This window comes from Carcharhinus amblyrhynchos, chromosome 20 (genome assembly GCF_965287045.1).
Source record: "Carcharhinus amblyrhynchos chromosome 20, sCarAmb.v2.hapA, whole genome shotgun sequence".
In the NCBI taxonomy this organism is placed as follows: Eukaryota; Metazoa; Chordata; class Chondrichthyes; order Carcharhiniformes; family Carcharhinidae; genus Carcharhinus; species Carcharhinus amblyrhynchos.
This window is the reverse complement of record NC_137343.1, coordinates 27443981-27470517: the sequence shown is the minus strand read 5'-3', so window position 1 is coordinate 27470517 and position 26537 is coordinate 27443981. Positions and strand designations below refer to the sequence as shown.

Here is a 26537-nt window from a genome sequence, read left to right as displayed (position 1 = left end):
AATTTGATTTTTTTAAGGGCCTTATAATACCAAATGTAAAATTATGATCATTTTGAAACAAAATATATTTATGTTAAAAAATTACTTTTGCACAAGTTTCCTGTCAACACTTTTTCCATTACAAATTCTTATGTCCATACTTATATTGGAAATGATCTATGTAAACATGCTACACTGTAATTCCACTCTCCCCTAAACAGAGGCACAGAAGGAGAGCCTAATTAAGTTGTAGCAGGTTTCATTATATATGTTCTTATGTTCTTATATGAGTTTATATTGAAAATACATACATCAGATTGTATAACTTAAAATTGGAACGGAACTACATTTGCACATTTGTTTCAATTATCCCTAGCTAGCTAACTTCATTTCATGTGCTGGCAGCATTCGCTGTTAACCCAACAGGGGAGTTTTAACATGCGTGAGTGGGTGGGATTAAACAAGTGGGCGTTATTGGGTGGGAGTGTGGATCTGAAAGATAAAAATCCCAAGTGTCAGGCAGCCAGCTCCAGAACCATTAAATTATAAGTTTTGTGGAGGTGAGACAAGGGACAACCTAACCCCAGGAGGTGCTCCAGCAGGCAGGTTGGCATTTTAGTTATATTAATGAAGCTAGAATCCTCAGATACAAGCTGCTTCATGGGTTTAACCAGGGCTAGTCCAGTTTTCTGGGCATTTTCTAAGTTCACCATTATCAGATCAGTCCACCACATCCCCCCACCCTCCCCTAAATAGAGGCACAGCAGGCACACATGCTAGAATTATCACAGATTAAGTGATCATACAAACATCATTGTTGCTGGATCTCAATGTGTCCAAACGGCTGACATGTATCAAAAGTCATTGCACCCTGAAGCAACTCATTTTAATGTGAATTGTTCTGATATATTTTTATGCTTAAATTGTCAGCTGTGACTGAGTTGATAGTGTTCAGAAGATCGTGGCTTCAAGTCTCACTTCATGTACTCGGGCACAAAAATCCAGACAGACATTCCTGTGCAGTACTGACGTGCTTTAGTGTACTTTTGAAGTTGTCATCTTTCCCATGAATACGAAACCAAAGTCCCTTCTGCCCTTTCAAGTGTAAAAGGTCTCTCAGCACTATTTTGAGGAACAGCAGGAGAGTTCTCCTCAGTCCCGGCGAATATTTATCCCTCAACGAACATCACTCAGCTCACTGTCTCACTGCTGTTTGTGGGACTTGGGTGTGGGAAAATTAACTGCCATATACCCTACATTACATCAGGGACAGTACTTCAATAATATCTGTTGGTTGCAAACCACTTTAGAAAACCTACAGCCATGAAAGGCATTATGTGGAAGTCTTTCTTTTCTTTTTTGGACTAGAAACGCTGCTTGCATTTAAGGATGAGATTTCTACAGGAGCTGCCTGATCTCCCATCTTAATATTAGTAGAAGATTTGCAGAAAACTGGGAGAAACAAGCAGCATTTTTAAATGGCAGCAAATGTGACATGAGAGTTTTACGTGTGCTATATGTTTCAAATGGTGTTCAACTTACTAATTTTAAATATCTTAATTGAAGCAAAAAAAATGATAACATTTCAGTTATGTACCTGAAGGCTAAAAGCAGGACTCAGGTCCACAGAACAAACAGGCCCTTTAACCTCTGAAGTCCAGGCCCAGATGGATACCCGCTATCAAAAAGTACAAAATTAAAGTTTCAGACACAATGAAATGAACATTTAATGAGGCACAGATAATTAATAACTTAGTGGTGCTAAAATTTTATATCTTGGTTTGAATTTCTTCAATCAGATTTTTACCCCTTCCAAAGTGAAAACAGTTCTAACCAAAGTCATAGACCAAATTCTATGTGATTGTCTTCCACCTCACTGTCATTATTCAGCTCAGTGGAATCATCATCTCATGGTTGTCTCCATAACTATCCAATTAGAACCACTGATTCTCCCATAAGGGCTTCTATTCTCAGCCTTGTTCTATACTGTCTCGCAAGGATTTTTTTTGTATCTCTCCTCTTCCTTAGCAACCATTCAATGCTGAATCTAAGTAGACAATTTTCTTACCCAAGATCAGATACTGAGTATTAATAAGCTATTCAACACAGACACTTCAAAAGGAATATATCCAGGTGAACCAGTTTATCCTTAAGGGGAAAGAGCTCTACTCGCCAATTACTAGCCACAGATGACTAAAGAGATATGGGACAAGGTAAAACTTGAAGAAAAAGCATTAAAAATGCAAAAATATAGTACAGCTCCTGGTAAATGGGAGAGATACAAAGAACAGTGACAAAAATAGTAATAGTTACAAAAAGAGTGTATAAGAAGAAACTTGCAAGAGTTATCAAAAATAACACAAAAATCTCTCCAACAGTTTTACGAAAATATGTGAGTGTTGAAGAGAAATGTGGGCCTCTTAAAAACTGAGAAGAGTGAAATTATAAATGAAAATAAGAAAGTGACAGACATGTTTATTTGTGGTGGTAAAAATAATATAAAGCCAAGGAAGAAGGTAGCAAATTAACAGTAATAAAGAAAGTAATGGCACTGAGGAGTGATAAATCTCCAGGACAAATGATTTTCATCCCAGGGCTTTAAGGGTAAGCAGTGAGAACATTGCAGATGCCTTACTATGACCTTACAAAGTTCTATTGATGCATGAATAATTCCTTTAGATTGGAAATTTCACTTCACATTATTGATTAAGAAAGATGCGAAAGGGAAAGCAGGGAATTATAAACCGGTTAGTTTAACACCTGTTGTTGGGAAATTACTGGAGTATACAATAAAAGATGGAGCGACCAAACATCTTGAAAATTTTTAGCTGATCAGAGAGAACTGTGGAGGGTAGATAAATCATGAACAAGTTGATGAATTTTCTTGAAGAGGTGACTAAAGTAAAAGACAGGAGAATGTCAATGAACGCTATTTATATAGACTTCCAGAGGGATTCAATTAAATTCCTCAGAAGAAAATTTGGCTAAAGCTCATGAAATTGAGGGCAAATTGTTGACATGCTCAGGAGATAGCTGCACAGTAGGGCACATGCAATGGGGATAATGGGCTGTTAATTTCATTGGCCGGACGTGATATTAAGGGAATCTGATAAGGTAGCTAGAAAGAAACTATTTCCATTGGTTGGGGATTCTAAGCCTAGAGGACATAGTTTGAAGGTTAGAGGCTGGCCCTTCAGGAATGAAATTAAGAAAGATTTCCACATGCAAAAGTTGACAGAATTGTAAAACTTTCTTGCTCAAACAGCAGTTGATACTGGGTCAATTGTTAATTTTAAATTTGAGATTGATAGGTCTGTATTAAACAAAGGTATTAAATGACATGGAACAAAAAGTATACATACTGCATTAGGTTGCAGATCAATGATGTTCCTATGGAATGATTGAGGGGGCTAAAAGACCAACACTTGTACATACATTCCTACATAAACTGTCCTCAAAGTCTCCTCAAAAAGTGTATGTTTTCCAGCAGAGGCTGCGAGATTACAACCCCAGGTTGACTTCTCCCCTCTTACAGCCCTTGTATTTTAAGGCCCTTATTATTACCATGACTGTGAAATTCTGTTTCCCTTCCCTGAATTAGCGAGCTTTCACATTCCAGTTTGACTCATGAAGGTTGTGATTTCCATCTTTTAGTTTTACAGTGTCTCTTTGAATAAATATGACAAAAAAGGAAGGAGTTGCAAAAGGATAATACAAGGCTAGATTTGTTTTTAACTGGGCAGTTTACACAGGATGGATAATTCTCAATCAAGAGTTAATTAATTAAAATATATTCAAAAGAGGTAAAGCTAAAGGAAAATCATAATCCTTTGTGCACCTGAACTGCTCCTGTGCCAACTGTTGCTAGGTACTTCGCATCTTCAGTCATAGCCATGGCACCAACTCCACCCTCTGGGTGACAGTCAAAGAGTGTTTGTACAGGTATACTGCAATCCAAAATAGCAAATATACAGCGGTTACAAAGTCCAACATTTAAATTTATAAAAACCTTTATGAATCTGCAAAAAATATATATTTTCAAAACAAATATTGATTCAGCAACATGAAGGACATTACAGTAACTTCATTGCAGTGTTAATGTAAGCCTTATTTGTGACTAATAAATTTACTTTAACACTGGAAATGGAACCCAGCATTGGTATAAAGCATCCCCTTGTGAGGTAAACGTGGTTAGTTACAGAGTAAAGCTTCTGCTAGTTTACACTAAAAAGCCTGGGCATAAACACAAAAGAGGCCTGTCACAGTGTGATTTTTTTTCCTATTTTTCACACTTCTCATGTGGTCTTTCTGAGATTTCTGTGCTCAGCCTCCTTTTGGGTTGTAGAAAAATACTGACAAAAATCAAGATTGACATCATTCAAATTAATGGGTGTAATTTTCCCAAATAATGATTTAGTGTCTTAAAGATGAAAAAACTGGAGAGATCCTTGTCAGTCTGTCCAGCACAGACCGGATTGCTATTGTCCCTCAGGAAAAGGGCGCCCTCATCTCATAGTGCACTCCACTCCCTCCCCACATGGACATCACATTCCCAAAGTATTGGAGGCATGTTTTCCCCATACCGTCCCTGACATGGATAGCCAGCATTGAGCCCATCCCAAAGGGTCCCCTTTTATCACTGCCAGCATGCACACTCTTCATGGTCCCCAACCTGCCTTTCTCCCTGGCCTCTCCTTCATGCTGCACCCATCATAGCCCCTCTCTTCACATTCCTCCCTTCAAAACCCCCTCCGCATAGCCTCCAATCAGGCCTCACCCCTTGGCATTGCCCTGGCACACTGGTAGTGCCCACCTGGCAGTGCTCACCATGCTGTCACCAACTAGTTTAAGGCTATCAGAAAATAGCTTTGTGAAAGAATTCTATTACATTTTTGAGCGCAACATTATTTTTAAAATGTTGACTTGAATACAAACTACTTGGTTCCCAGATTCTTGCCAGTAATGATCCAAAATGTTTTTTTTATTGGCTGGCAATGCCAGCCACTTAACTCTGGTACCAAAAGCTTCCCTACAAGCATGGAGGAAAAGAAAAAGGAGAATTACTCTGAGTCACTCTCAGAAACCAGTTCAGTTACAGTGCAAAATTATCAGAGGCCTGGAAAGATGTTTCTTGTCCTCTTAAACACAAGGGATGTGTGGAGATGAAAAGTAATGAAAAGGAAACAAAATTAAAATACTTTGAAAGCTGTAATTTAAAATTATAACTTCTAAAAAATATACCTTTATCACAGGGGTAGATAGAATTAATTCAATAATTAATCATCATTCACTCAAACTTACCCAGAGAAAGTGTCCCATACAATGACTAGACTCTCGGAGCTTTGATCTGCTGTTGCCACCCATCTCCTATTCCCACTCACAGCTATACATGAAAGTGGACTACAATGACCCTAGAGAACAAATTACATTTTATTACACAAGACATAAAAAACTGGGGTACAAAATAATCATAGGAGGCAGAGAGTGGGGGTCAACGGGTGCTATTCGGATTGGCGGATGGTGACTAGTGGAGTGCCCCAGGGGTCAGTGCTGGGGCCTCAGCTTTTTACCATTTATATAGATGATCTGGAGGAGGGAACCGAGTGTAGGGTGTCGAAATTTGCTGATGACACCAAGATTGGGGGAACGGCAAATTGTGCAGAGGGTGTGGAGAGTCTGCAGAAGGATCTAGATAGGCTGGGCGAATGGGCCAGGAAATGGCAAATGGAATTTAATGGTGGCAAGTGTGAGGTGGTCCACTTTGGTAGGAAGAATGGTAGGAAGGACTATTACTTACGTGGCGAAAAACTGCAGCAGGCGACGGTGCAGAGGGACCTCGGGGTCCTTGTGCATGAGTCGCAAAAACCCAGCTTGCAGGTGCAGCAGGTGGTCAGGAAGGCGAATGGGATGCTGGCCTTCATAGCGAGGGGGATTGAATATAAAAGTAGGGAGGTCTTGCTGCAGCTGTACAGGGCATTGGTGAGGCCGCAGCTGGAGTACTGTGTGCAGTTTTGGGCGCCGCACCTGCGCAAAGATATTTTGGCCTTGGAGGGAGTGCAGAGGAGGTTTACTAGGCTGATACCGGAGTTGAGGGGGTTGAGCTATGAGGAGAGGCTGAATAAACTGGGCTTGTACTCGTTAGAGTTTAGAAGAATGAGGGGAGATCTCATTGAGACGTATAAGATGATGAATGGGATGGATAGGATAGAGGTGGAGAGACTCTTCCCGCTCAAAAAAGACAGTAGGACTAGGGGGCACAGCCTCAAGATAAAAGGGGGGCGGTTTAGAACGGAGTTGAGGAGGAACTTCTTCACTCAAAGGGTGGTGAATGTCTGGAATTCTCTGCCCGTTGAAGTGGTGGAGGCTGCCTCGCTAAATATTTTTACGACGCGGGTTGATGGGTTTTTGATAAGAGAGGGGATTAAGGGTTATGGAGAGAGGGCGGGAAAGTGGAACTGAGCAGCGACAGATCAGCCATGATCTTACTGAATGGCGGGGCAGGCTCGAAGGGCTAGATGGCCTACTCCTGCTCCTATTTCTTATGTTCTTATGTAAGTGATTTTAAATTTACAGTGCCACTCAGGTATTTATTTTTTTCATTTAATTATGGAATTTGGGTGTCGCTGGCAAGGCCAAAATTTATTGTCCATCCTTCTACAATTAAATGGCTTGTTAAGACATTTCAGAGGGCATTCAAATGTCAATTACATTGCTATGGGCCAGGAGTCATATATTGACCAGATTCGATAAGGTGGGCCAATTTCCTCCCCAAAGGACATTAGTAAACTAGATGGGTTTTTGTATCTATCTGGTAGTTTCATATTTGTTCCAGATTCATTTAATTAATTGAATTTAAATTCCCTAGCTGTTGTGGTGGGACTTGATTCAAGTCTTCAGATCATCAGTCCAAACCTCTGGGTTCATAGTCCAGTAACATAACTACTATGGTCCTAAACTAATTATTGTTAATGTAGAATAATATACACAAAAATGTAGTCAGTATCAAAACTCAGCTGAAATTACCTAAATACTGAATGTTATTACCATCTTAACGGTTATGTCATAAATTATTTTCTAAAAAATAATTGAGAAAGTAGCAGCATTCATGGATGAAAGGAGTGGAATTGTGGAGGGGGAAGATAAGATAAAGTGGTTAGCACTGCTGTCTCACAGTGCCAGGGACCCAGGTTCAATTCCGGCCTTGGTGACTATCTGTGTGGAGTTTGCACATTCTCTCCATGTCTGTGTGGGTTTCCTCCAGGTGCTCCTGTTTCCTCCCACAGTCAAAAATGTGCAGGTTAGGTTGATTGCTAAATTGCCCCCCAGTGTCCCAAATGTGTAGGAGGGTTAACAGGGCATATACTTGGGGTTATAGCCTGGTAAGATACTCTGTCAGAGAGTCAATGCAGACTCAATGGGCTGAATGGCCTCCCTCTGCACTGTAGGATTCTATGATAAAGATATTAGACAAATGCTTTTCATGGATTTTTACAAATGATAGTTGAGAGGAGAGTACAAGTATACTTGAGGAAAAACAACCAAGAACAAGCTATAGCAAAGGATTTTTTGAACATTTCAGCAGAATTTATGGCAGCTAAGTCATTAGACTTAGTGTGTAACCAAGATTGTTGAAACGCAGCAAAGAAGAATAGCAAAGTTTTTTCATTAAATCCTCTAAACATGCAAAACATAAGAACATAAGAAATAGGAGCAGGAGTAGGCCATCTAGCCCTTCGAGCCTGCCCCGCCATTCAATAAGATCATGGCTGATCTGTCGCTGCTCAGTTCCACTTTCCCGCCCTCTCCCCATAACCCTTAATCCCCTCTCTTATCAAAAACCCATCAACCCGCGTCTTAAAAATATTTAGCGAGGCAGCCTCCACCACTTCAACGGGCAGAGAATTCCAGAGATTCACCACCCTTTGAGTGAAGAAGTTCCTCCTCAACTCCGTTCTAAACCGCCCCCCTTTTATCTTGAGGCTGTGCCCCCTAGTCCTACTGTCTTTTTTGAGCGGGAAGAGTCTTTCCACCTCTATCCTATCCATCCCATTCATCATCTTATACGTCTCAATGAGATCTCCCCTCATTCTTCTAAACTCTAACGAGTACAAGCCCAGTTTATTCAGCCTCTCCTCATAGCTCAACCCCCTCAACTCCGGTATCAGCCTAGTAAACCTCCTCTGCACTCCCTCCAAGGCCAAAATATCTTTGCGCAGGTGCGGCGCCCAAAACTGCACACAGTACTCCAGCTGCGGCCTCACCAATGCCCTATACAGCTGCAGCAAGACCTCCCTACTTTTATATTCAATCCCCCTCGCTATGAAGGCCAGCATCCCATTCGCCTTCCTGACCACCTGCTGCACCTGCAAGCTGGGTTTTTGCGACTCATGCACAAGGACCCCGAGGTCCCTCTGCACCGTCGCCTGCTGCAGTTTTTCGCCATGTAAGTAACAGTCCTTCCTACCATTCTTCCTACCAAAGTGGAGCACCTCACACTTGCCAACATTAAATTCCATTTGCCATTTCCTGGCCCATTCGCCCAGCCTATCTAGATCCTTCTGCAGACTCTCCACATCCTCCGCACAATTTGCCGTTCCCCCAATCTTGGTGTCATCAGCAAATTTCGACACCCTACACTCGGTTCCCTCCTCCAGATCATCTATATAAATGGTAAAAAGCTGAGGCCCCAGCACCGACCCCTGGGGCACTCCACTAGTCACCATCCGCCAATCCGAATAGCACCCATTGACCCCCACTCTCTGCCTCCTATTTGACAACCAATCCTCTATCCACGCTAACACCCTACCCCCAACTCCATGTCCCTCGACCTTCTGCAATAACCTCTTGTGAGGTACTTTGTCAAACGCCTTCTGAAAATCCAGAAAGACCACATCCACCAGCTCTCCTCTATTCACCGCCCTAGACACATCCTCATAGAGCTCCAGTAAATTTGTCAGACACGACTTCCCTTTAATGAAACCGTGCTGCGTCTGCTCTATCAAGCAATTCCCTTCAAGATGCCTCGCAATTTCCTCCTTAATGACGGATTCTAACATTTTACCTACTACAGACGTTAAACTAACCGGCCTATAATTCCCCGCCTTTTGCCTGGCACCCTTCTTAAACAACGGCATAACATTAGCCGTTTTCCAATCATCCGGCACTTCCCCGGAATCCAGCGACGTCTGGAAAATAACCACCAAGGCATCCACTATCACCTCCGCCATTTCTTTCAGGACCCTCGGATGCATTTAAGTTATATTCTTGTTGAAGAAAAAGAGAAGAACAAGGTGGGTAACCACAGACCAATCCATCTATATGGGCCTGGATTTTGTGGAGCTCACTACTGTGAGCAAGTTGGCATGGAGAATTGTACAGGAGACCAAGCATCAGAGTCCCAGTGGTGGGAAAACTTTAAGCAGTTAAGTCAGTGGCAGGAAGGTAACAAAATGGAAAATTCACCCATTAGCAGCAGGAAGCTCAATAATATCATTAATCGTCCACTTGCACATAATTTAAATGTAACCCAAGGCAAATTCATCTTGCCTCCTGAATTTAGTGAAATTCACTCAAATCTCTCATGCCTTTGGTAACATATGCAGTGAGAGTCCCTTGGACTTCTGGGAGACTGAGTCACACATTGCACTGGATTGTAAAAACTTACTGAGCTGATTTGGGGCAAAACCTCAGGCAGGAAATTCAGAATTAAGAAGTACTGAGACCAGTGCAAAACTGAGTTACAGAGGGGCCAACCTAAATGTCACAAATCTGAGTCTCTAAGTTGTGGACATTTAGGAGGCTGACAATGATGAAAAGGAGGTAGTGACAGAATGTAAATTATCTACCCTGTCTTTCTTCATCCTGAAATGCTGAAGGAGATGTGCTGGCTGGGCTGTGACATCTCAGACCTTAGTTAAATTAGTTGCTATCACCAATGATCTTGTGTGACGGTGGAAGGGTCTTCTCCCTGGGCTTTTGGAATGTCTATTTATGCTGAAGAAACAGAAATTTGGATGCTGGAGATTTAAAATCCAAAGTTTTCTGAAAAAGATATTTTCCAACTATAACATAGGCCTGACTGTCCTCTAAATATAATGTCAGCTCCAGAACGGCCATCAGGTGATAGGAGCTTCCTGACTTGCCTTGCCATATGAAACTGCAACAAGCCTACATCACAGACCCATGCCAATCTCTAACAACTCTGGTGGATGCCACAATAGTAGGACTAAGTCCAGCCTTCGTTGTGGGCAAACTCTTAGAATGCAGAATGAGCATTTGGACATGTACAGTTTAATCAAGACCAGCCAGCGCTATTTGTTATGAGTCTTTATGTGTTTGTTATGTGGCAGAAGGATGGGAACTGGTGCAGGAAGTCAGAGGGAAGTAAAGTGGAGACAGAAACAGTAAGAGGAAAAATGGAAGGCAGAGAAACCAAAGACAAAAATCAAAAAGGGCCACAGTACAGAGTACAGAGACTGTGGAGAACTCATTGAATGAGTCCAGTAAGGCTAAGCGAAATAAAACAGGGAGAATGTATAAAACATGACAGAGCAGATGGACTGAGATGTGTTTGCTTTAACGCAAGAAGTATGACAGGTAAGGCGGATGAACTTAAAGCTTGGATTACCACATGGAACTATGATGTTGTGGCAATTACAGAGACTTGGATAAAAGAAGGGCAAGTCTGGCATTTTAGCATTCCAGGATTTAGATGCTTCAGGCAAGATAGAAAGGGTGACAAAAAAAGGTGGGGTGTTGCTTAACTGATTAGGGAGAATGTCACAGCTATACAGAGGGAGGACACTTTGGTGGGATCATGCAATGAGGCCATATGGATAGAGTTCAGGAAGAGGAGCGGTGCAACCAAACTGTTGGGGTTGTACAACAGACCTCTCAACAGCCAGTGAGAAGTGAAGGAACAGGGTTGTTGTGATAGGCAACTTTAACTTCCCCAACATAGACTGAGATTTCTTTAATGCAGGGACTTGGGTGGGGCAGAGTTTGTTCAGTGTTCTAAGAGTGCTTCTTGAGGCAATATGTAGATAGTCCAACTCGGAAAGGGGCTATATTAGGCTTGGTTCTGGGAAATGACAGGTGATTGATGTCTCAATGGGGATCATTTTGGGAACAGCGATCACAATTCTATAAGTTTCAAGACACTTGTCGAAAAGGATGGAAATAGTCCTAGAGTGAAAGTACTAAACAAGGGAAAGGCTAATTATGACAATATTAGGCAGGAACGAGAGAATGTAGACTGTGGGTGGCTGTTTGAGGGTAAATCCACATCTGACATGTGGGAGTCTTTTAAAAGTCAGTTGTTAACAATTCAGGATAAGTATGTCCCTGTAAAATGAAGGATAAAGATGACAAGATACAGGAACTCTAGGTGACAAGAGAGATTGTGAGTAAGATAAAGAAGGGTAGGAGAAACTATGAAGCTGGGCTAGCGCTTAATATAAAAAAGGATAGCAAGAGTTTTTATAAATATATAAAAAGGAAGAGGCTGGCTAGGGTGAACGTTGGTCCTTTAGAGGATGAGAAAGGGGACCTAGTGGTAGGGGATGGGGATATGGCTAAGGTATTGAATAACTTTTTTGTTTCTGTCTTCACGGAGAAGGACGTGAATAATTTGCCGGGTGTTAGCGATGGAAAGGTGGTAGGACTGGAGGGTCTTAATGATATTACTGTTACTAGCGAGGCGGTGCTCGACAGACTGGAGGGGCTGATTGTGGACAAGTCCCCAGGACCGGATGGAATGCATCCGAGGGTTCTGAAAGAAATGGCGGAGGTGATAGTGGATGCCTTGGTGGTTATTTTCCAGACGTCGCTGGATTCCGGGGAAGTGCCGGAGGATTGGAAAACGGCTAATGTTACGCCGTTGTTTAAGAAGGGTGCCAGGCAAAAGGCAGGGAATTATAGGCCGGTTAGTTTAACGTCTGTGGTAGGTAAAATGTTAGAATCCGTCATTAAGGAGGAAATTGCGAGCCATCCTGAAGGGAATTGCTTGATAGAGCAGACGCAGCACGGTTTCATGAAAGGGAAGTCGTGTCTGACAAATTTACTGGAGTTCTATGAGGATGTGTCTAGGGCGGTGGATAGAGGAGAGCCGGTGGATGTGGTCTTTCTGGATTTTCAGAAGGCGTTTGACAAAGTACCTCACAAGAGGTTATTGCAGAAGCTCGAGGGACATGGAGTTGGGGGTAGGGTGTTAGCGTGGATAGAGGATTGGTTGTCAAATAGGAGGCAGAGAGAGGGGGTCAACGGGTGCTATTCGGATTGGCGGATGGTGACTAGTGGAGTGCCCCAGGGGTCAGTGCTGGGGCCTCAGCTTTTTACCATTTATATAGATGATCTGGAGGAGGGAACCGAGTGTAGGGTGTCGAAATTTGCTGATGACACCAAGATTGGGGGAACGGCAAATTGTGCGGAGGGTGTGGAGAGTCTGCAGAAGGATCTAGATAGGCTGGGCGAATGGGCCAGGAAATGGCAAATGGAATTTAATGTTGGCAAGTGTGAGGTGCTCCACTTTGGTAGGAATAATGGTAGGAAGGACTATTACTTACATGGCGAAAAACTGCAGCAGGCGACGGTGCAGAGGGACCTCGGGGTCCTTGTGCATGAGTCGCAAAAACCCAGCTTGCAGGTGCAGCATGTGGTCGGGAAGGCGAATGGGATGCTGGCCTTCATAGCGAGGGGGATTGAATATAAAAGTAGGGAGGTCTTGCTGCAGCTGTACAGGGCATTGGTGAGGCCGCAGCTGGAGTACTGTGTGCAGTTTTGGGCGCCGCACCTGCGCAAAGATATTTTGGCCTTGGAGGGAGTGCAGAGGAGGTTTACTAGGCTGATACCGGAGTTGAGGGGGTTGAGCTATGAGGAGAGGCTGAATAAACTAGGCTTGTACTCGTTAGAGTTTAGAAGAATGAGGGGAGATCTCATTGAGACGTATATGATGATGAATGGGATGGATAGGATAGAGGTGGAAAGACTCTTCCCGCTCAAAAAAGACAGTAGGACTAGGGGGCACAGCCTCAAGATAAAGGGGGGGCGGTTTAGAACGGAGTTGAGGAGGAACTTCTTCACTCAAAGGGTGGTGAATCTCTGGAATTCTCTGCCCGTTGAAGTGGTGGAGGCTGCCTCGCTAAATATTTTTAAGACGCGGGTTGATGGGTTTTTGATAAGAGAGGGGATTAAGGGTTATGGGGAGAGGGCGGGAAAGTGGAACTGAGCCACGACAGATCAGCCATGATCTTATTGAATGGCGGGGCAGGCTCGAAGGGCTAGATGGCCTACTCCTGCTCCTATTTCTTATGTTCTTATGTTCTTAGTGAAAAGAAAGGAGGCATACATAAATTTCAGGAAATTGAAAATGGTTAAGGCTCTTTGTAAGGAGAAAGAGGTTAGCTAAGGAAAGGGTAGGTCCACTCAAGGACAGTGGAGAGAATGTGTGTGTAGAACCTGTTGAGGTGAGTGAGGTCCTTAATGAGTACTTTGCATCAGTATTCACAAAGGAGAAGGATGTGGTGAGTGTAGAAAGAAAGATGTTGACATTCTAGGACATGTTGAGATAAAAAGAGAGGAGGTATTGGAGGTTTTGAAAAACATTAAGGTGGACAAGTCCCCCAGGCCAGATAGGGTCTGCCTCCTGAATACTGAGAGAGGAGAGGGAAGAAATTGCTGAGGCCTTGGCCAACATCTTTGTATCCTCTTTAGCCACGGATGAGGTACCAGAGCATTGAAGAGTAGCTAACACTGTTCCCCTATTAAAGAAGGGCAGAAGAGACAATCCAGGAAATTACAGGCCTCTGAACTTTACATCAATGGTGGGGAAATTATTGGAGAAGATTCTTAGGGACAGAATGTACTCATATCTGGAAGAGAATAGACTTATTAACAAAAGCAGCATGGGTTTGCGAAGGGGAGGTTGTGTCTCACGAACTTGACTGAGTTCTTTGAGGAAATTATAAAAAAATTGACCAGGGCAGGGCAGTGGATGTTGTATACGTGGACTTTAGTAAAGCCTTCGATAAGGTTCCTCATGGGAGGCTGGTGCAGGAAGTGAAATCATATGGGATTCAAGGTGAACTGGTAAGATGGATACAAAACTGTCTTGGACATAGAAAGCAGACAGTAGCAGTGGAATAGAATCATAGGATCATACAGCACAAAAGAGGCCCTTTGGCCCATCAAGACTGCGCCAACACATTAGAAACACCTGAACTCCCACCGAATCTCATCTGCCAGCATTTGGCCCACAGCCCTGAATGTCATGACGTGCCAAGTGCTATTCCAGGTACTTTTTAAAGGATGTGAGGCAACCCCACCCTCCTCCACGTTCCCAGGCAGCGCATTTCAGACTGTCATCACCCTCTGGATAAAAAAAAATTCCCTCACATGCCCTTACCTTTAGAATTGTACCATTTAATATTATCCCTTCACATGCTTCCCACCAAAATAAACCAGTCCACATTTCTACAAATTGAATTTCAATTTCCACTCATCTGCCTGATATGTCTATGCTCTTTTGAAGTTCTGTACCACCTTCCTCTGAATTCACAATGCTTCCAAGTTTTTTATTCACAAATATCAAGATCATGTCCTGTACACCATTGTCTAGCTCATTAATATATTACATAAACAAAAGCAAGGGTCACAACACTGATGTCTGGGGAACACCACTACAAACTTTCCTCCAGTCTGAAAAACATCCATTAGCCACTATGCTGTACCTGTCATTCGTCATGCTGCTACTGTGCCTTTTACTCCTTGAGCTCTAACTTTGCTCTTTTTTAACTGGAGGTCTGTGATAAGCGGTGTTCCACAAAGATCAGTGCTGGGGCCTCTGTTGTTTTATATATATAAGGAAAACGTAGGTGGCTTGATTAGTATATATGCAGATGATAAAAAAATTCAGGGAGTAGTGGATAGTGAGGAGAATTGTCAGAGGATCCAGCAGGATATAAATCAGCTGGAGACCTGGGCCAAAAGATGGCAGATGGAATTTAACATGAACAAATGAGCAGTGATGTGATTTGGAAGGGAAGTATACAGTAAATGGTAGAGCCCTTAGAAATATTAGCCTACAGGGGGATCTAGGTGTTCAGATCCACAGTTCCCTGAAGGTGGCAACTTCAGGTGGACAAGATAGTTGAGAAGATATATGGCATCTTGGCCTTCATTGGTCAGGGTGTTGAGTATAAGAATTGGAAAATCATGTTGGAGCTGTATAAGACTTTGGTTAGGCTGCATTTGGAGTACTGTGTACAATTCTAGTTGCTGCATTACCGAAAGGATGTTGATGCATAAGAAAGGGTGCAGATGAGATTTATCAGGATGTTCCCTGGTTTGAAGGATAATAGACCACAAAGAAAGATTGAACAAACTTGAATTGTTTTCATTTAAGTATCAGAGGATGAGGGGGGCACCTGATAGAGATTTACTAGATTATGACAGGCTTGGATAGACTGGATAGTCAGAGTCTTTTTCCCAGGGTTGAAAAGTCAGTTACTTGGGAGCTTAGGTTGAAAGTGAGAGGGGGAAAGTTTAAGAGAGATGTAAGGGGCAAGTTTTTCCTCACAGAGGATGTGAGTGCCTGGAACGTGCTGCTGGAAGAGCTGGTGGAAGCAGATTCAACAACAACGTTCAAGGGGGCATCTGGATAGATACATGAATAGGCAGGGAATAGAGGGATATGGACCACATAGAGAGAAGAAAATATTAAATATTAGATCCAGGCATCTGTGTCGGCACAGACTTGATGGGCCGATAGGCCTGTTCCTGCGCTATACTGTTTCCCAAAAATTAAAAGTTTTTGTGAAGAATTATACAGAATCATATAGAATGTTACAACACAGTAACAACACATTAGAACTAAGTTTCTATGCTGGTGTTTCTGCTCTGCATGAACCTCCACCTCCCTTCAAAATACTTGATAAAAGAGAAAGAAAGCTCTACCAAATATTACCTACCTGTAAGAGGTGCTGACGGGTAATTGAAAAATTGTTCATAACTGCAGTGTGTGAAGAGGCATAAAGGATTAACCTCCGGTTATCAATATGTAGAGCATGCACTGGAGTATCGTGGTTTATTCCAAAGGACCACACTAAGTTCTGGTAAAAGAAAACAAAACTGTTCTATCTTTAGATTTTTGTATGTAAATGATTTATATGCCTTCCAGGTATGAAACAATTATATTATACAACAGTTAATATTATGTTGAAGTCACAATGAGTGAATAAATATTTTAACTTTATATGTCTATACCTCGAGAGCAAACATAAATTTTCAGTCGCACATTTTCGATAATACCTTACATAACAATGATTTACCAAGACTAAAGTGAAGTAAAATTCATTTGTTTGTCACTGTTAAAGTGGTGAGGTAAGATGTTAGGGACATGAGATTATAGTGGCACAGTACCAACATGAATTTACAACCACGATTTGCACCCGGAGGTAACCCACGCAGACATGGGGAGAATGTGCATTATCCAGACAGATAGTGACCCAAGCTGGGAGTCAAACGGGTCCCTGGCACTGTGAGGCAGCTGTGCCACTGTGCCGTAATCTAGGCCAGAATTCTCTGGCCGTTCGTGCTGGTGGGATTCTCCAGTCCTGTCAGCAGCACATCCCTGCCCATGGGTTTCCTGTAGGCACGGCGTGATGTCAGTGGGAATTCCCATTAAAAGTGGCACCACCCCCTTGCCAGGGTGAAATACCTAGATGGGAGGCTGAAGAATCTTGTCCCAAATGTTTTTCATTACGGCATTGCAGATTAAGGGGCAAAATGACGGAAGCACTTAAAGTACAAGTGCATAGGGTAGGGTAGATAAAAGAAAGCATATACTGAGCTGTACTTGTATAAGAAGAACTTGCATTCATAGAACTTGCATTCATGCCCAAAACGTCAGTGGATTGCTTTTGAAGTGTAGTCATTGTTGTTGTATAGGAAACAATTGTGCACAAGCTCTCACTAACACCTCCTAAACTATTTTTGGTTTTGGGATAGATATTGCTCAGGACACAGAAAAATCCCATGATTTATTTTGAATAGTGTCATGTGTCATGATGATGGAAAAACCATGAATTACATAAGGAAATAGGAACTTTAGGAACTTTCAAGCGGTTATTGGATAGGCACATGGAGCACACCAGAATTATAGGGAGTGGGATAGCTTGATCTTGGGTTTAGACATAGCTTGACACAGCATTGAGGGCCGAAGGGCCTGTACTGTGCTGTACTGTTCTATGTTCTATGATTTCCCATCTGATCAGTTCCCCATCTCAGCTGGGCAATTTCCAAAAGAAAATTCACTAAAGACCCTCATATATCTCCTTCTGGCTTCTTAAAGAACAGCATCAACAAAGTTTTGGAAATAATTTTCAGTTCATTTGATTGGGGAATAGTGCATGGTATGGAAGTAAAATGTAAAAGTGGAGACAAGTAAATGAGTGTAAGGGATGATAGGCAATATTCTTTGTTGTTGAACAAATTAATTTCAGATGGTAATAACAAAATAATTTCTTACCAAAGAATTTTGTTTAATGTAGGAGTTTTCTTCAAACACAGTGTCGCAGATAGAAGTCTCAACCATAGATGAATCTAGGCCTGACATTGGATCTATACAGCTGCACAGATCATTAATTAATGCATTAGGTACGCAGAACGCAATATCAGGACGTAATCTTGCTGGGGCTGAGATAATGCGCATTTGTCCATCTGCTTCATTACTATCTGCACCTTGCCCATCCTTCATTAGATGCAAGACAAAATAAAATTAATGGACCATACTCAACCATTCTGTAAAGGTGATCATAATCTGTTACATCTGTTAATTTTTTTACAGAATAGATAACTTTTCAAACAATACAAATGTGAAAATAATTACAAATCAGACTCAAGTTCTATTACAAATTTCAAGTACCCTGACATTCTCAATACGATTGGTCAAAATAAAATCTGAAATTATTATTGTTAACATCACAATATAAAACTTTAACTTGAATGAACTAATCATTGAAAACAAAGTATTACATTAAACAGAGTATATAAACATTCTGTATAATGCATTATGACCACAACGGATGTTAATTGCCAAGCAAACCACAGTCCAGAGGGAAAACTTGGCTAACTGGGCCATAAGAAGAAAACATACTAATCTCAGCAGCATGAAATCCAGTAACACTTTTGGGATTTTAAAACTAACAAGAAGAACATTTACTCACACAAGATTATAGTTACACAGTTAAAATTAGTCATTCAAAACATACCCCCAAAAAGACTCCCTATCTGATCAAACCTACGAGTAAACACCACCCAAGCAACACTGCCTTATCGTTGTTTAAGCATAAAAATTCAATAATATTACTCCAAAGCAAAAATCACTATCACTTCAATAAGACATACCACACAACCTCTCAAACTCTCTTCCATTCTGTTCTAGAAACAAATGACTTCAGGACAAGATTGATTTTTACAGCCTCAAAACTTGGACTGGGTGGCTGATTCTAGCTGCACTCTTCCAACCCAGAGCTGTTTCCAGCAGGTCTTTTTCACACAATCAATACTAAGCTTTAGACATCTCTCCTTAAATATTCTTTTTTCCATTGTTCTGTGAGTCCATTAGCCTCAGCACTTCTTTGAACTTAACTTTTCCAAAACATAAAAATCTTGCATGATTTATTATGACCTCCACTTCTGGGTCAAAGACAATTAAATAACTCCCTCTTCTTTACTTCTGAAACCTCTGCAAGCTGTCAAAAACTTTAATTTCACTTTAAAATGCAACAACTTAAAACAACAGATCTCTTTGTATCTCCTAACGCAAATGTCTAAACTTAATCTATTTACCTATAAATGATGTGACATGGAAAGCTTCCTTACAAATGAATACATATAGCATCTTTACTCTTTCCCTCAACTCTTTCAGACAAATGTCTCAGTTATCTTTTCTCAGCTCAATTAAAACATACACACACACACACACACACACACACACATACACACACACACACGTGTACACCTTTACAGGTGATTCTCACAGGTCAGAATAAAATATTAGATCTGTTGCAAGTTGGTAAGGTATGAAATATTTGTCTGAAGCTAATCCATTTCACCTATACATCTTAAAAGATTAAGGGGCAATTTAGCATGGCCAATCCACTTAACCCGCACATCTTTGGTCTGTGGGAATAATGATGTGGAGATGCCAGCATTGGACTGGGGTAAAAACACAGTAAAAAGTCTCACAACACCAGGTTAAAGTCCAACAGATTTATTTGATAGTAAACACCACAAGCTTTCAGAACGCTGTTCCTTCGTCAGGTGAGAGCGTTCCGAAAGCTAGTGGCATTTACTATCAAATAAACCTGTTGGACTTTAACCTGGTGTTGTGAGACTTCCTATTGTGGGAATAAACTGGAGCATCCAGAGGAAATTTCAACACAGACATGGGGAGAATGTGTAAACTCCACACAGAGACCCCAGGCCAGAACTGAACCTGGAATTGAGGCAGCAATACCACTGTGCCACCATAACATGTTCCATCATTGTTATTCTTAGTATAAACTATAGCATAGATGTTACAGCACTATGGCAGTTGCAATAGCAAAAATGTTGACTGAACAGTATATGATGCAGAAAACTCAAAATCTGAAATTTGGTGCAAAATGAAAATTGTGTTGTCAAAAAGTGTAATTTCGGCTTTGAAAGAATTTTCAATATTTCCAAACTACCAGAAAAAAAATCTGTGGAACGTTAAATATACTAGTCTACATTTTCCATATCCAAGCGGAGGGGGGCATTGATAAAAGAACAAAAAGATACCATTAAACATAAAGCTACTTTTATAGCATGTGCTAGTTCAAGTTCTGTTACTGATTCTTTTACAAAGTTGAGTCAACACAGACTAGGCCAAATATATATTGGGTACAAGAAGCTGATGTTTCTGAACAGTGTTATTGAGTTATTTTTAAATAATACCTGAACTGCTTTAGAATTGAGCTGTCTCCTTGGTGATAATTATATGCATGCTCGACTTGAATTTTTAATATATAGGTGCAACTAAAACAAAAAGCTGCTTAAAAAAAAATTGTCTCACTACATTGTGCGACCCACATTTTCCATCCTGGCTTCTTTGTTGTACTCTCACCCTATGTGTCCCCAGATTCCATTCGTGGAATATGTTTGCACTATTGTTGAAGCGTTGATCTGCAAAATCTACTAGCTCGTACTAAACCCAATCCTGTGCTGAGAAACCAGCTCACTATGCTCATTAGTTAAACTAATCAAAAATGAGAAATGTGAAATACATTGAGTGGTCTCAATACGTATTCTTAGTCCACCAAATAAAACTTCCTTTAAGTGGAAATTTTTCTTTGATTACACAGATAGGGTGCCATGGGGAAGTTAAATACCACAATGGTACAGAAGGGGGTTCTTTTTTGATTTTCCCATTGCAAGCATGCAATGGAAAATACAGTACAGAACTATCCGAAAGCTATATGATAACATGCCATTTAGGCATCATCAAATGATTGCAATTTATACCAGAGTTTAAACAGCTTTCTTTGTTTTTCAGCTAATACAGCAAATAATTTTACCAAAAAAAGTGGTAGGCCAACACATTTAACAATATCAGTTGGAACAGAAGTAGTTAACAGCAGTGTTTTACACTGTCACTAAACTAATATTGTAACATTTTTCAGATCATCACAAATGCACATACATGTACAGTTTTTCAACAGTGCAAATTCTTTTTGCTGAACAATGCTTAATTACAATTTGAAACAAAGTAGCATACAATGGTATGGGGAGAGTACAGGACAATGGAAACAGTTTTGGTTCACTCTGGAAAGTGATGGCACAGATGCAGGCAGTCAAATGACCCCTTCTGCTCTGTAAACTCCAATGGTTTGATATTCTTACTAGTCTTTATATATGAAACCTCCCGTAAAAAAATAGAAAGATTAAAATATTAATTCCAAATTTTAGGAAACTTTCTAAAGGATTTGAACTTTAGCTGCAAGTTGGCAAAATAACAGCACTTTCAGGAGTGCATGGGGTCGGGGGGGGCACTCTGATTATATGCACAGTATTAAGTGTCATTTAAAGGAAACTAAAAAGTAAATAACGCCTGCAATATCATTATTAATATCTACCTGTCCTGTATTCTGAGACGCTGAGATACCTTTTATTTCTGAACAAGTTAGGGGGGCAATCGGAGGCGGAGCATCGATTAGTGTTGGTGAAAGAACCTCTGCTTGCACCTGATCTGTTTGTTCTTCAGTTTCCAATTGTTCTCCAAAATCGTGCACCTTTCTTTCAACTGACTGAGTTTCATCATCACCTGATGGAAGCAATGATTGCCCTGCATCGCTGATTGTTTCTGGACCTTCAATGACCACTCCATCCTGTAGTTGATTACTGTGACTGGCCTCACTTACTGGGCTCGCACTTACAATCAGATTATCAGTAGTTAGCTCTCCTGTATCTTCAGGAGCTGAAATACTGTCATTCTCTGTGGCATTTTCAGGGCCAGGGGAAAGCTGAATTTCACCTGGAGGTGATTCCTCTGGCTGCAAATCTTCCTCTTGATCAGAAGGTTCTTCAACATTCTTAGGTAGTTCTTGAGGATCCTCAGCCAGTACCTCTGCATCTCCGCCTGGTGCATCTTCAGTCAGATCCTGTTCAGTTTCAGCCATGTTTAATAACTGAATAAAAGAAATGTCACAGATTAGTCTACAATTCCCCAAATGACAAATCATCAACCTCAGTATACCATTAAAAGTCAGTGAGTATGACATATTCTAACATTCATGATTAACTTGAACTAGATGTTGTAAATTGTCTTATCTTTCTGACCTTGCATAGTCAAGTTTGTGTAGCTTTATTCTTTTAATTGTATCTTGGATCTCAAACTTTGTCTACTTTAAACAAAATGTTACTGGTTACATTTGTTACCAGACAGCACGGTGGCACAGTGATTAGCACTGCTGCCTCTCAGCACCAAGGACCCGGGTTCAATTCCAGCCTTGGGTTTGCACATTCTTATGTCTGCCAGTGCTCCAGTTTCCGCCCACTATCCAAAATACGTACACAGGTTGTGAGGATTGGCCCCTTACTGTCCAAAGATGTTCAGGGATGAATTAGCAAAGATCAATGTGCTGGGTTAAGGACATAGGGTGGAGGAGTGGGGCTAGGTAAAGTGCCATTTTGGAGGGTTGATGAAGACTTGATAGGCTGAATGGCCTCCTTCTGCACTGTGGAGATTCTATAGTCACCAACTGGATCTTCCAAGATCATAACAGCAATAATTGATGAACCCTTGGGAGCCAGCCCAAATGTAAACCTGAGTAGCAATCCATTCTGACTGGTGTCACCACTTCTGAGGTCTACATAATTGCCAGCCCTGAGAAACAATCCAGCAGTAGCCTGCATTTATATGAAATCAACTGGGAGATTCTAGATATGATTCTGACGATGGCAGTGGCCACTTTCACAATTAATGACAATGCACAGTCACTAGGTCCAGCCAGGAGCAGATTTTCTAGTGGCCCACAGAAACCAGGCAGCACCAAACTGCTGGGAACACTGCTATTCTGAGAGATAAAGTAAGCTGACCCTCTGCCTGTCCACCCTGGTTCATGAATAGTCACTCATGGGCAGCAGACACATGGGAACACCACCATCTGCAAGCTCTCTTTCAAGCCACACACCATCCTGACTTGAAACTATAATGCCATTCCCTCTTTGTTGCTAGGTTAAAAATCTGAATTTCCCTGTGCATGTATCTATACAAGACGGACTGCAGCAGTTCAAGAAGGCAGCTCTCAAGAGCAATTAAGGATGGACAAACAGCTGCTGGCCTTGTCAAATACTCAAATTCCATGAAAGAATAATGAAATATTGAATTTTGCTGTCTCTTGATGGCAGGTTGTTGATGTTGCTCTTGGTCTTTGATTAAGCTGCAACCTAGGCAGCCATGATGTCAGCCATTGCTGATCTAGGGAATCAATGGGTGGAATTTAATACCATTCCCTATGGAGGGCACTTAATTGGGCATAAGGTGGGGGACACCATTGTCTTTCTGCCTCTGCCCAATTAAGCCTCAGGTGGGAAAGCTAGTAGACTGCTTTCCCACCCCAATGACAGCTGAGGCCGTTAAGTGGCTCAGTATCACCTATTTAAGGGCCTCATCCCATCACTATTGGCATTCAACCTTTGACAGACAGGCTGTCACCACACAGGAAGAATGGGCTACTGGAAGGATCCCTCATTATCAGGCACAGCACTTGATCAAGGCACCTGGTGCTCAGAATGAAAAGGACTGCTAATAGCCACGTATGTGCCCTTTCTTTTCTCCACGTAGCTAGTGATCCCCTCTTCATGACCCCCATCTTCCCTCACTCATCTGTGACGAGGATCCTCACTATCCTGGGCCTCAGGTGGGTACATTGCCAATAGGTACCACATTCCTCCAGTGGTGTGGACAGCAAAGAAGAATTTCTGGCCTTTGACTGGTCATGGTGTAGTTCTGAGGGATGCATTTTTGAACTGACCCCATTTGGAAGCCCGGACCAGAAATATGGAGCTCCATCTTAAAACAGAAAAAGGAATGAAATGGCAATCCAACAGTGATTCTAATCCCTGTAAGATCAGGCCTGTTAGCTTTACTTCTCTCTCTCCAAGAATGCTATTTGGTTCACTAAATATTTCCACCATTTCTTTTACTTCAGATTTCCATTAAATGCAGTTTCTTCTCACCTTAATAAAAGCAAAGTACTGTGGTTGCTGGAAATCTGAAGTAAAAACAGAAAATGCTGGATAAACTCAGCAGGTTCTTCTCCCCTTGGTTCAATGTAAGTTTCACAGAGAACCTTTGCATGTGCTGGCACATGTAAATGGCCATTTAAACAGCATTGGAATATTCTTGTTTACACATTCAAATCACAGCCTGCCTCTCGAGAGGTTACACACATGCAGCCAAAACTGCCCTATTTAAACACAATTAGAAAACCACCAGGCCCTTCAAGTTTGCCCTATATTTCAATATGATTGTAGCTCATCTATGCCAGCCTCAACTCCTTTTCTGTATCATTTCCCCAGAACTCCCTATTCCTTGATCTATCAAATATTTAGCAACCTGCATTTTAAATATTTCTAATGATCCAGCCTCCATTACCCCTTGCGGAAGAGGATTCCAGAGATTCAGCACCCAGAGAATGTACCCTGTCACTTTCATCAAATTTAAGCCCTGCCCACACCTAAATCCACATTTTCATCAATATTACAATTCCCCCACAGTGTTTCTGCCACAGATTGTTGTGCATCACAAATAATTAATAGATGGGCAGCATTCATACCACAAATAGGTTGGATTTGATTTCTGATGGCTATATATTGCTTTCCAAGGGAACCAAACAGATTGGGTCAAATTACTCATTCTAGTCGGTCACTTTCTAATAGGCTTCAAAGCCCATTGTACTGACATCAGTGAGTAAAGAACAAACAGAACTCATACTATTGAGTTCAAAGAATGTGCAGCGCTGAGTTCAGAGAACATTAAGCCTTCCCACTTTCAAGCTCATATAGAAAGAGGTAAGAGATGGAGGGATTTCACCTTGAGAATGAGAACTTCAAAACTGAGGTATCTCGAGATCAGGGACAATGTAGGTATGCAAGCACAGGGCACGTTGGGAGTTAGGGTACAGGCAGCAGAATTTTCAATGAGCTCAAACACATTGAAGTTGAAAGGTGGCAAGCTAATTAGGACAACATTGAGGAGTAAAAATATATTGCAATGGACTTCGGTAGGAACATATTGTTGTTATCCTTAAAAAGGAAAGTATACTTTGTGTATTTATATAACACCTTTAAAACAAAGCAACCCTAGGCATTTCATAAGTGTCAGCAAATATTATTTTTTCCAAGCCACTTAAGGAGATATGAGGGCACAAGCACAAAAGTTTAGTCGAAGTTCTACAGAGGAAGATGAAAGAAGGTTGAGGGAGGGCATTCTCGAGCCCAGCTTTTTAGTTCTAAGTTCAATAACTGAATTTACATTCCATCAGCTGCCATGGTGGGATTAAAACTCCTGTCCCCCAAATATTAACCTGGGTTACTAGTCCCCTGACATTACCACCATTGACACTGCCTCTCCTCTCCCTTAGGGGTTTCGTTTAGGGAAAGTAAATACAAATATAGTAAAAATGCAGCGTTACCCAAACAGGAAGCAGTACATTAGAGGATTAGACTTGATTTCCTTATGTGAGAGATTGAAAGGGCCACGGTCCTGTTGCTGGGTGAGAGGGGTCCTGGCCGTCAGTAACATGGAGAGTAATTTAAATAGACAACAGTACCGCAAGACCCTCTCGCTTTGGAAATAATCAGCGCTTACCTGTTGGGTTCTGACCTTAAAAACACAGCCTCTCCCGACCAGGCCTCAGCTCAGTCTGTTGCTAGGATACGAATAACAACGGACCGGTTGCCATGGACGCCGGTTGGACGGTGACCTATTGTGACGTATGTCCCAGGGTGTCAGCACAGAGCAATGTATCAGATCCATGCTGAGGGGCCACTGGCAACTACTTTACACAGAATCACTTGTCCATCCTTATCTAAATACCAATTGCCAATGAAAGATTCACAGAAAGATCAGAAAAATGATTGATTAAAGTAAAATGTTCAGTATTTGATGATTCCCCACCTATACAAATTGGAGCGGATTTGCTCCAATTTGATATTTTGTATTAAACTATTATGGTTTTCATGAGAATATATATTCACTGTTTGAAGAGTCAAAATATACTGCTTTGTCATGGTGACATCAGATGTAAGGAAAATTTAAATACAGTTTACATTTAAGTTGATTGCAAATAAATAGTCTCTTACTTTTGAGTAACTTTTTATGGCTTGACTTCCAATTATTTATTTCTATTATACTTTCAGAGCAGTATAAGTTAGGAGTTTGATTGTTTTAACAGTGAGTGCAAATGATACCTAGTTGCAAATTCTGCTCCCTATACATGCTGCATTGACACAGAAGAGGCTCATACAATTAATTAGAAAATATATAAGCCAGCAACATAACTAAAATGGAAAATTTTCCAATATTCATTGTTAGAAATAAAGAATTGGAAGCACAGATCGTGTTAATCAGAGATAATAAGATGCAACAGATATCAATAACCTTCTGTAGTTAAGAGAATCTTTCAATTCTCTACAAAACTGTGAAGTCAATATTACTTCTTGCATTTTCGTTATATATTTTGCAATAGGTCATATCAATTTTAAAAGACAAAGTGCAACATTTACATCTTACACAATATTCTCACAACGGCAATTAAAAACAGCCACACAATATGTAATTAGATTTTGCTAAAATAAATATGAAATAGTTCTTTTATTTACCACAAGAGAAAATATTAGGAAATCTCTGTAGGTCTGGCAGCATCTGTAAGGAGTGAAAAGAGCTGACGTTGAGTCTAGATGACACTTTGTCAAAGCCAGAAAGCATAGAAAGTAGGAAATATTTATACTGCAGGGGTGAGAGAATGAAAGAT

General features: G+C 41.2%; 1 protein-coding gene across 2 annotated transcripts in view; it reads right to left on the bottom strand.

The window, feature by feature from the left end:
• The window catches only part of cfap251 (cilia and flagella associated protein 251), a 75479-nt gene extending 50066 nt beyond the window's left edge, over positions 1 to 25413 (bottom strand). The window contains exons 1-7 of one of the 2 annotated variants that reach the window (XM_080208312.1): positions 25373 to 25413; positions 21135 to 21686; positions 17504 to 17725; positions 15945 to 16085; positions 5281 to 5390; positions 3818 to 3926; positions 1577 to 1657 (exon numbers count right to left, since the gene is read on the bottom strand). In XM_080208312.1, coding sequence (XP_080064438.1) covers positions 1577 to 1657; positions 3818 to 3926; positions 5281 to 5390; positions 15945 to 16085; positions 17504 to 17725; positions 21135 to 21677 — 1206 coding nt within the window. In that variant the 5' untranslated portion in view covers positions 21678 to 21686; positions 25373 to 25413. Of the gene's footprint in view, positions 1 to 1576; positions 1658 to 3817; positions 3927 to 5280; positions 5391 to 15944; positions 16086 to 17503; positions 17726 to 21134; positions 21687 to 25372 lie in introns of those variants that run through there. The other variant, XM_080208314.1, reaches the window with a different exon arrangement.
• Positions 25414 to 26537: the final 1124 nt, after the last annotated feature.